We start from the raw sequence: 11621 nt of genomic DNA on the forward strand, positions 1-11621 counted from the left end.
ACTCCTGCTTTTAAATGTATATACAATTTAAATGTGCTGTACATGCAACTAAAGTCTTGACTTTGTTTGAGACTCCTGTGTTCCTAAAAGGGCAGATGTATTAGGAAAATAAATGGTAAATGTACTGCATTTATATAGTCCTTTTTACTCATAAAGCACTCATAGCACTTTACAAGGTAATGCCTACATCTACCCATTCACACACAAAAAACATGATTAGAAAATCAGCATGAAAGGCAGCCTAACCACTAAACACTAGAAATGTAACAGAATTCTTCTATTACCCTTAACGCACTGTAATTAATTTCTTCCAGTTCAACAATTCCATCTTGACTGAACTGACGCCCTCTATCAGGTTGGCCAAATAATTTGTAGATAATGATGTAGATGAACCCATGTTGTACTGTAAACGCCTCCTTTATTGCACTGAATACTGTTTGCTGCTAAAGCAATAGATTGGACCATTTCCCCTCCCTCTTTCTGTTTCACCCAGATCAGGTGCTCTCATTTTTGACTGACATACTGGAGGCCCAATCTCTTCTGTTTAGCTTCTCTTACCATCTGATTGGCTAAAGGCTAAAGCAGAGGGCTGAGATTGAAGTTGTCATGCTATCCAGAGAGCTTAAGGTGAATCTTACTGGCACCAAACAATAAATTACTGTAAAATGGATATTGAGCATCTATGAGCAGACTTGCTGTTTATTTAACCTTTTTTTTATACATTTAGAAGGGAATAACAGGTCCCAGATCACAGTAATACACTGAAGGTAGGTCAAAAAGATTGTAATACACTCCAGGGATGGTTTAAATGTGTATATCTTCCTATTTCCACCAGGGGGCAGTATTAGGAAAAAGGACTGCACATAAATCTTATTTCTAAAGACCAAAATTGCAAATAGAACCCAGCAGAACAATAAAGCAACAATAAATACTGGTGAAGAAACAGATAATAATAATAGAAGTGAATATGGGGTTAGAAACTTAACAAAATGGACCATTAAAAGTGTATTCTAGGTGTTCAGGGTTAGGATTGAGTTTACATCCAGGACTCAAATCTCTTCAGTAATTCAAACGGCACTAACACCATCATTACAGAAACATTCAATATAGTGGAGCACCCACTGGACATCAGACAGATATCAACTGTCACTGGTACTGGTTATGTTCTATCTCCCTACTCCAGCTCACAGATAGTGATCGTGGCACCAACGCCAGTCCAGAACCGGAATCCTGGGAAGAGTGGGCTCGAGAAGTCTTCCCTGAGGCAATGGATGAGCTCTGCTTTTCCATGGGTGACCCTGTAGAAGGCCAACAGCCCTTCCTGCTGGTCCAGGTAAACGCCAATTCTGTGGGCTTTAGGTCCTGGCAGGGCAGTTTCCTTGCCATTATGCCACAGCGAGAAGGCTGTGCCAGACCAGTAGAGACCCCAGGAGTGGGGGTTATACCCCAGTCTGGGGCGGTTATCACTGCCCGTCCGCTCCAGGTCCCTGTAGGTCACACCGATGGTCACCTGGATGAAATAGAGTTGCCATTAAAACTGAACATTCTGCAATGTGCTTAGGCCTTGCTTCATATTGATGAATAATAAAATAAAATATTAAATGTTGGGGTCAATCAAGCAGGGTCATATTATTTTTGAATCTGTCGTAGTGAATGAACATGTCTAAATGTCATGAAGTCCTTCCTGAGGTGCATCCTAAATAAGTTCAGGTAATCAGCAGATTGGCAACTATGCCGCATCATGCATTGCATGTTCTGATGTAGTTTGTAGTACTGGCTGGACTGCACTGCTGCATACCTTATGCCCTGTCCACTCCACCTCCCAGTAGTAGGGACTCCCGGCACAGGGTTCCCTGCACAGCACCTGCCTCCAGAACAGGAAACGGTCGGGGTGCTCCGACGCATGGACCACCTCTGCTCGCAGGGTGGCCTTCCGGTCTCCCTCAGAGATGCGGATGTGGCGGTATGCTGTGTTGAGGTCCAGTGTGGGCTCAAAGCGATCTGAATGCCCCCCCAAAAAACAAATACCAATGATGTCTCCATTGTTATTTTCAAAATAACATTCTTTTCAACCATTTAACCAGATGTACAGTCCATGACCTGTGGATAAAGGTGGTCAACAGCAATATTGTCTTATGTTTAAAGGCTATTTTAATATTTCAATGGGATTGACACAGACTGGACAAAAGCATTAGATTTCTGAGGGTGTTTCCAAGGAACAGAACATGTGACATGTGCATCATGGCTTTAGTGTCACCATTTAGGATATTTGAAGGACTTCCTGCCCATCTTGGACGCCATCTTGAAATGTACAACTTTCTAGTAGTCAAACTTTGGTATGTTACTAAGGACACCTAATACTACAAGAAATAGCTGAGAAAACTTTTGTTAGAATTTTTTAGGGTTAGGTGTTTTTTTTTCATATATGCAGCCGCCTATTTGTAAGATTCAAGATCAAGCAGCTGCTGTGACCACCAAAAGTTGGCCAGCATAATATCCAAAATGTTAATCTTATCATGGTAACAAAGGAAAGGTCCCCCCCACACTGGATTTTCTCAGACAGCTCATGAAGCAAACTAAGGTGTGAGTGACAGCAATTCATCATAGTATGGGAATGGGGGTAAGCAATTGAGAACCATCTCAGTCAGCAGGTCAAAGAAACCTGATTATCATACAGAACCACAAAAGGTTGCCAAACCTGTTTGCATGATAAGCCTAGCTCACTTACATAACTAGGAGGTGTCTTAAAACAGCATACATGGCTAGAATTGGAGATGCTTGTTGTTCAGACCTACACTGCTGATTCAGGATTATGTTCCACGTGCTTCGTTACTGCACTTCACTGAAATAAAGATGACTGCATCAGAAACAAAGAAACTTTCTAACACCATACAAGGTATCCTTACCATGTTGTTTTGTTCACCCTTATAAATTATTCTTATTGACACCCACCAATTTTTTTGTTGAGCAAAATTATTTAAATTATATTATTATATTATTGAAAATCCATTATTTTGATATTCAACTTGTTCCTACACATCTATCTATTTCAAAAATATGACCATTTACATATACAGTATATTTTATGTTTGTTCGTCCGTAAATACCACACTACTAAGAGCACTGCTAATTGTCAAGAGGAAACATACATGATGAAAAATAATAATGTTAATAACGATACAAGATATTATGTTTGGATGTCTGTTGTTACAAATGATTGATACTAGTGTCCAAGAAAACCTAGATTTTATGAAATACACTCTATGGGGGAGATGTACTAAAACATTAGCGCCAGTTTTAGGTATTATTTTGTTGCAACCTGCGTCATAAAAATGTGACGTGGTATGTACAAACCTACCGCACATTTTTCATCTGGCAGGAGTGCACAATGACACGTTGCACTTATCCTACTTATGCATATGCACTCATGGGAGGGTCATGAGAAAAAAACATGCAAGGAAAATTGGGAGGAGATGCGCCCTGATTGGCTGATTAGGTATTCCGTTGAATGAAATGAATGAAAGCAGCAGGGAAGAGCACACTCACATTTCATCAGCTCTTCTCTGGTTTTGGGCTTTGGGTTTGCAAGTAGGTTGTTTGTGGGTCTTTGAGCTAATGAGACACAGGAGAAAGAATATTTATAATGTTCAAATAATTCTGCAACAGTGATTATAATACAAATGTAAGAAAATCACACCAAAGTGTATTCTGGTCTAGGTGTTTACCAGGTAGGGTGGCGGCTCGCATCATGCCTGGAGATCTCTCCGGGAGTGGCGGTGGGATGTCAGGTCTGGCACGGACTGCATAAATAGAGTGAAGTGTAAACAGTTATGTTGTGAAACAAGATACTGTCAGCAATACGACATTTTTTCATACTAATAATCTCAATGCAATAACAAAACTATATATTCTTTTCATATGATATCATTATTTTAAACAACAATTATTAATGCATCAGAAGCATCTGAAACAAATAACTAAGTTGCACAAAAATATTTGGAAACATGACCTTTCCATGTCCCTTCATGCAGACTACAGCATAATGGTTGAATAAATGAGAAAGATTTTTTATTTTTGATTAAAAAAACTACGTATTACACCTTTAAATACAAAAACGTTAAGTCATAGCTAACCTGGGTTTGCCACAGTAGCAGAGCGAGTCATTCCTGGAGGACGTGCTGGAAGGGGTGGGCCTTCGGCTGAAGCGCCATTTGCTACACAGGGAACAGACAAAGCCCTTATGCTCGGAGGCCAATTAATCAATACATTTATCAATGAATCTTGTCTTTATTATGGTTCGATACTTACAGAAAGTGGGTCCAGCACTTGCTTCTTCACTGTTACCCATGCGTGCTGAATTGGCATCATTAACTGAGAAAAGTAATGTGTGCTTGTTTTTCCTCAGTGTAAATATCAGTCATGGTCCATATTTTAAAGAAGCATTTCAAAAACATAATCTGACAATGTAATCGTTTCATATGCCCCACTCATGCCAAGCATGTATCTTTATCTATCGCATAAAGAAGAGTAATGAGCAAATGTGATAGTCTTGCAACTATTACAGAAAACATGATTTCTGCGACATATTGACCTACCAATTCTGAATATCTGAGACAGAATGTCTTTGCTAAGATCCTGTAGCCCTTCTCTCATTCTGCCCAGTTTTGCTTTGACTCCAGACTTCATTGCTTCAAAATCTGGATCAATAATCTCTCCACCTCCATCCAGCCCTTGAGCAGAAATGGTTCCAAGCTCCTGTTCAACAAGTGAGTAATGAAAATGAACATGAACGTGAGAAAATACTTGAAGCCAAAAGTTAAGTTAAAATGAAGGCATTTGATATACACTTTTGTCCAAAGTGCCTGACAAAACGTATTTCAAAAAAAGCCATACAAAGAAAAATGATAAACCTTGAGTCCCAGATCATCATTTAATGATGTTTAAAATATTGTGTAAGTGACTCATCACCGAGCAGGTGAACTCAATGAGTAAGTCTTGATCTATATTCCCCGCCCCGCCCCCCCATGACCCCATATGATACCACTCAGCCTCATGTCACTCCTACCTCCAGGAACCTGACATCATCTGGTGTGCAGGAGAGGGAGCGCAGCTCTTGGTCCTGCCTGCGGAGCTGGGCCACCTCCTGCTGCAGTCTGTAGAGGTGAGCCTCTCTACGGCTCTCTGAGGAGGCCTCGTGGGCCTGGAGGACGATCTCCTCCACCTGAGAGCCCAACCACTCCACACTCTTCACCAGCTCCACAACGGTCTCCCTAGTCTCCTTCTGAAACTCCTGCATCTGGTCCTAGAGACCACGGACGTCAATGGAGAAAAGAAATGGAGATGATGAACAAGGAGGATGATGTGTCATTTTACAAATTATTTATTATATTATAATTTATTTATTTACTGTTTTCATACATTTTTATTTTAAACTATTTAGACAAAGAACACAGTGAACATTTGCTGTGATTCTTGGCCACAATTTCTTAACAAACACACAGACACTCCTGTGTCCTCAAGCCTTGGTTGGCAAAATATACTAGCAGCTACATTTTGCTTTCCATACCTGGTAGACCTCTAGAGCCTTTGGGAGATCCTGAAGGTCCTTCTCTCTGTCTTGAATTCTCCTTAGAATTATCGCCTGCATCTGAACCACCTCTTGCTGTTTAAGAGATGTGAGAAAACAACGACATACCACTGAATCACACAATCCGTAGATGAGTCACAGGCTGTGTGTAAAACGTTTTCTCATAGCTCGTAAAATTATGCCGCAGCTTTTATCCACATCTACTTACTTGTTTCTCTCCCCTCTCTTCATGAGGTCGGACGACTTGGTGGCCCTTGTGGGCATACAGCCCACAGTCCTCACACACAAAGACCTTGTGGTCACGGCAGTAGAGGTCCAGAGGTTGGAGGTGGTCTGGGCAAAGTCGAGGGGAACTCACTGGAAGCTGGGGGTACAATCCCCTCTCAGCTGGAGAACCATCCTGAGAAGTTGGCAAAGATGGCAAAACATTGAGATAGATTGGAGATGGAGGAGAGGCTTGCTGCTGTGCCTGTAGTCTTAATTTCTCCAAGGCATCAGCCAGCACAGTACTCCTGGATAAAGATGGTCGAGGTTTAAAAGTTTTCCTGCATTGAGGGCAGCTGTAGAGGTTTTTGGATGCCCCTTGGTCCCAGTGCTTCTGGATGCAGAGCATACAATATGTGTGTCCACAAGGCAGAGTAGCTGGGTCACGCAGGAGTTCCAGGCACACTGAGCATACAAACTCATCCGGAGGCCATGAGGTAGCCATGTTGTAAGTCAGAGGTGTTCTCAGAACAGCTTTCCTTGATCCTTTGATGTCAACTGAACACCACAGCCTGCTTTAAAATGGAATGAGCTGGGTTGGGCAAAGGGTGGTAAAACAGGTAACACTGGATACTTTTTCAGTTGCTCACATGATAACATTCAGCCAGGTTGAAACCAGAGTGGACAGACAGGTTCTTCTAACACCATGCAACTGACTCTGCAAATAGACCTTTGGAAACTCCAAATTTTGCAGCTTTGAAAATTTGTTCATCACATATCACACATAACATAAGACAACGTCAATGGGAAATGGTTTGCTTAAAGTCACCTCACTGCCACAATAAAGATGGTAGCTTACGCGGCTGCTTTAAGATAGAAAGGGCAAATCGGAGATAAGTGAGGCATTATCCTCGGAGCCATATTAAGTACTGGCAGGCCGTACAGTTGTATCACCAAAGCAGCTAATGTGTGAACAGTTATTCGAATGTGGAGCTGAGGTTAGCATGGTACAAGGTGAGTTGGCACTGATTGTTACTTTGAGTCATTGGGCAACTTTGACAAATACCGGATTGACTGTATTTCAGCGTAACTTGTTGCGGATAACATTTTGGGGGAATGTATGTACCACGTGCTGTTTTGGCTTGCATGTTTAGTGGTTATCTGCTTGTTAGCATGTTTGCTAGAACAAATGAGTACAAATGGTCCTTGCAGTATGGAGGTCTGCCAGCACTCAAGCCAAGTGAAGCAGTAGAGACACTATGCCCTAGCTGCTGTTTCGCTAACGTTATGAAGTTGAATTGCTCAATAAAGGCTTGCTTTGCTAGATCTTCTTAGTTCAGCGCCCCATGATTACAGCAGTATTTCGCTGGAGATTCGTGTCGTATTTTGGCATTGAACTGCGACTTTATTAGATTGGCTGGAAAAGCTATTTTAAATGAAAGTGAAATTCTAAATAGTTAAGCAAGTAGCTAGCAAACTGTAACGTTTAGCTAGCTGGGCAACTTTAGTTAAGTTAACTAACAGTGACAGGGTGACAATATTGTATGATATAACTTATGCTTTCACAGACATTCGGCAGAGAGATGGCATAGAACACTTATTAGCGATAATGCTGTTTCTGTCTGAACTAATGTTACATTTAATCAGATGTTATCGTAGTTGTTTGCTATCCAGTGAGCTTCTCGTGTTGGACGTTAGCTAAACGAGGCCATAAGTTAGTTAGCTACTGTAAGGACAAAGTTGCATGTCCAGTAAGTTATCTTGATGGCCGCATATGGTTCTTTTTTCGTTTGTTTACTTGAATCAGCTCTTTGAACCATATTAATACGGCAGAAATATCTTTGGCGAGTCTATTGAATGTGCTAAACGCGGGTATAAACATCTATGTACTAGTTACGTACAAGTCTTTTGATCCACTATTTCTGCCTCTGATTTAGGATGTTTAGGAGTCCCCAGCTAGTGGCCTCACCAAGCCTAAAAGGGGCCCATAGATCACTCCTACTCCTACTTTCTAAAGAGGCCCTGCCGTCCATTTGTCCCAGACACCAGCAATGGAATGGGATAGAGGGAAGAAGGGCGCTCTCCCATGGGTTCCTTGAGAGATCATGTTGCCCGAAGAAGAAGGAGGAGGAAATCCAAGGAGAAGTACCCCATGACCCTGCAAGAGAGGAAGAGAAAATCTTCCTCAGAGAACCATACTCAACCTACGGGTCTTCTGACGCATACAGCCCTCCGGCACAAGATAAACCGGCTAGAAGTACTCTCAGTTCACACTGCCTGAAACTACCTATGAACACACACGTTTTTTGTAGTGCACAGCCACCATCTTCACACAACCACTGTCAAACCAATCCAATCAAGCATTTGATCAATCTTGAGACCTTGTGCAGGTCTGACCTCGGGTGCCTCTTACTGCGCAGTCATAGCCAAGCCGGTAAGCAGAAAGGTGGTGCTACCATACCATGCAATATAGAGAGTCCACAGCATTCTCATTCATCAGTGTCATTTCTCAGTGGGTCTCATAAGCTTCTGTTTCCTCGGTCACTTGTACCTACACCAACACTGTGGACTCGCAGCACCTTCACAGGCAGTTTGCGGGAACAGCACCTGGCGATCCAGGCCTGTGGTATGCATGGTGCCGCCCAACGGAAGGTAGCCCTGGAGCACTGCCTGTCTGCGGAGAATGAAGCCAGGTGTCGGAAGAAGCTAGAGCCCAACACGGCACTGTACCAGAAGGACAAGGGGAAGAGTTGGGCATCAGTGCTGGTGTGCCTCTGCACTGTAGGTGGAAATACTGCTTTCCTCTTTACTCTCCGCTCCAGCATGCTGGGCAGGAACAAGGGCGATGTCTGGTGAGTGGACTTGTTTGGAATGGGTTGGGGTGGGGGGTGGGGCACTGGCTTGGCCATGTTATCATACTCAGATTCCTGTACATTACACATATACACGCACCTTTACAACACACATCTGACATGCACTTTTCCAAAACATGCACTTTTACCTAGCTGCACTGCCTGTTTCAGACACCCAAACACACATAGACTCATATGTACACAAAAAGACAAAACACAACCATCACGACACAGATCTGTACACGTCGTGGTAATTCCTCTTCTCATTTGTGACTGTTCAGTTTTGCAGGCGGTAAGAAAGACCCTGTGGATCGGGACGTTGTTGACACAGCTTTGCGGGAGGCTCGTGAAGAGTTGGGGATTACCGTGAGAGCGGAGCAGGTGTGGGGCGTTCTGAAGCCTCTGCGAGACATGGTAAGTTTGAACTGGTCAGAGTCACGTCTCAGGGGTGGTCCACCCGTCCACAGGGCTCAAACCTAACGTCCCCCGCCCGTCACCTACCCCCTACCTGACTTCTGAGTCTCGCTCTTCCTGGGCAGCTTGGAGAAACTAGATATTAGCATAGTGGATGTATGAGATTTAGTACTTTACAGCTCTGAATAGCTTTTTACCTCTGTGCCACACCCTGGACATCTGAAGAGAAATCCCTCTCACTGTCATGAGTGAGAACACCTGTTGAGTCTGGACACCATACTTAAAAGGTGGATAACACATGGTTGTGGTACTTTTTTTACTAACAGTATACTATTTGTGTCCTGTCAATGTGGACAACATTCAACAATTTTGATAGCTGTTTGCTTTCTCTTTTTGACTGTTAGTTTTTTATTCAAAGTGCCTGAACAGTAAATTACATGGCTTGGCTTGGCTTACTACAGGAATACTATAGGTCCTGTTGCAATGATCTACACCAAAATAATTCAGAATATTACAGCTGACACTCTGGTTTTCAAACATGGATGCGCTGTCAAAAAATGTCTCAATGACTCCTCGATAGTAAAATGTCATCACTATCACTATCACTACATTAACAGAAATTTTCCATGGAGTTTGGCTTCCCAGCCTTCCAAATGTTTTTGTGTGCACACATGAAGGGAGATGGATTTCTGTGGAGTTAAAGCTACACTTCACGTTTACTGATCAGTTTAGGAATGCATCCTAGTTTAGTGATTAGCACAAGCAGTTACTGTACTGAAACATTGAAATCTTATTTGTGTGATTCCTGATTTCCAGTCTGGCATGATGATCGCTCCGGTACTGGCTAACCTTGGGCCCCTGGAGGCCCTGTCATTTCGGCCTAATCCTAGTGAGGTATGTTCTGATGCTGTCAGTTGCCACGACTCCTTCAATAAGCTAGTATTATTATTGGTTCTTTATTGTTTTTATTGTTATTATTATTGGGCGTATGAAAACTTCTTGCGCCATGACGGAACCTTTAATATTCAATAGGTTCGACCTAATCCTAGTGAGGTATATTCTGATGCTGTCAGTTGCCACAACTCCTTCAATAAGCTAGTATTATTATTGGGTCTCTATTGTTTTTATTGTTATTATTATTGGGCGTATGAGATCTTCTTGCGCCATGACGGAACCTGTAATATTCAACAGGTTCAGTGAAGAATAAAATCCTCTACACGTCCTTCCTTCCTTTCCTCCTTCCAGGTGGAGGAGATCTTCACACTCACCCTGGCTCATGTCTGCAACCCGGAGAACCAGGGCTACACAAACTTCCGCACAGGCGACCGCTTTGGCTACAGTCTCCCGGTGTTTCGGAACGGGAAGCACCGTGTCTGGGGTCTCACGGCCATAGCCTTGGATCACACACTCAAACTTGTTGTGTCGCCATAGCAGCCCAGCCCACTGATCCATCCATTTGCTCCCATGGAAACCAAGCCTCAGCTGAGTTACTGCCAAAACGCACAGAACTGTGATGACCGGTAATGCATTGGGAGGAGGGAACTTGAAATATTATTCCTTACCTCAGACACAGAAACCGTAAATCTCCTAGTAAGGAGTTTAAAACTGATCCCAAAAAGGACTTCAAATATGCTTCGGCTATTTCTAAAACAGTGGATCAGGTAGCACGATAGGTGTTGTCTGGCATATCTGCTGGCGTTGGTGTCCTTTTTTTACTCTTGCTTTAACTTCTATGGTCATTGTGAAATAATGGCCGTAGCAAAAGCCTGGAATAAAAAGTAACCCGTTTTCATTTGTGTTGAATAATTGCAGTCTTTTTATGTAAAGACATCCAGTTAAAATGATTATGATATGTTACAATTATATGGCAAATATGATACAAGGAAACTAGTGTGATATTTAATTTGCATTTCCCTGGCCATAAACTTATCACTGGTTGAGGAACAATATTAAGTATATTAATATATATATATATATATATAAGTAAACATTTTCCTGCACCATGGAAGTTTAAGGCAATTGGCAAAAGGAATTTTGAATGCAATATACATGTTGTGCTCTGATGCAATAAGATTTAATTGCAGTCAAGTAAGATATTTGTATCCCACAGTTAATTTACATTATCAGACAGAGATGTACTAATTTAAATAATTCAAATAAATGTATTTAATGACATGATGGTTAAAATGTTGGTGAACCTTTTGTCCTTACAGATAAGTTTGTAGAATGTGAATTCATAGAGTAGTATTAAGCAAGGACAAAATATGGTCATTATTTGTGTTTTAGCAAGAGTTGCCACAATGTCCATGTCTATACTGTATCACTACGAGGGACATTATGCAAACTCAAAAGGACTTGAGACAATGTGATCATAACTAAAGTATGTGATCTCAGTGGCAGTGTGGTAGTCAGGTTCATAGAAGGGGTGCCCACAGACAGTAGCAAGAAGCACCTTTTTAGCATAGCAAGTGACCCAAGGAGAGGTAGTTGATGTTTTTGTCAAAAGTTGACAACAGGCACTCCAGAATATGTAAGAGGGAATACGGCTGGTCTCTTGGAAGGCA

General features: G+C 42.2%; 2 protein-coding genes across 2 annotated transcripts; one reads left to right on the top strand and one right to left on the bottom strand.

Moving 5' to 3' along the window:
• Positions 1-1174: 1174 nt before the first annotated feature.
• Positions 1175-6296, bottom strand: ftr86 (finTRIM family, member 86; the record flags this gene model as incomplete). Its single annotated transcript, XM_080844613.1, has 10 exons — positions 1175-1510; positions 1799-2001; positions 3547-3612; positions 3726-3800; positions 4134-4214; positions 4309-4371; positions 4596-4755; positions 5066-5302; positions 5567-5662; positions 5796-6296. The coding sequence occupies 10 exons, from the start codon at positions 6294-6296 to the stop codon at positions 1175-1177; spliced, it is 1818 nt and encodes a 605-aa protein (XP_080700739.1).
• A 441-nt stretch (positions 6297-6737) lies between these two features.
• On the top strand, positions 6738-11186 carry nudt8 (nudix hydrolase 8). Its single transcript, XM_080845271.1, has 5 exons — positions 6738-6805; positions 7729-8643; positions 8925-9057; positions 9874-9951; positions 10303-11186. The coding sequence occupies exons 2-5, from the start codon at positions 7730-7732 to the stop codon at positions 10486-10488; spliced, it is 1311 nt and encodes a 436-aa protein (XP_080701397.1). The 5' UTR covers positions 6738-6805; position 7729; the 3' UTR covers positions 10489-11186.
• The last annotated feature ends 435 nt before the right edge of the window (positions 11187-11621 follow it).

This window comes from Sprattus sprattus (assembly GCF_963457725.1).
Source record: "Sprattus sprattus genome assembly, chromosome: 9".
NCBI classification, from domain to species: Eukaryota; Metazoa; Chordata; class Actinopteri; order Clupeiformes; family Clupeidae; genus Sprattus; species Sprattus sprattus.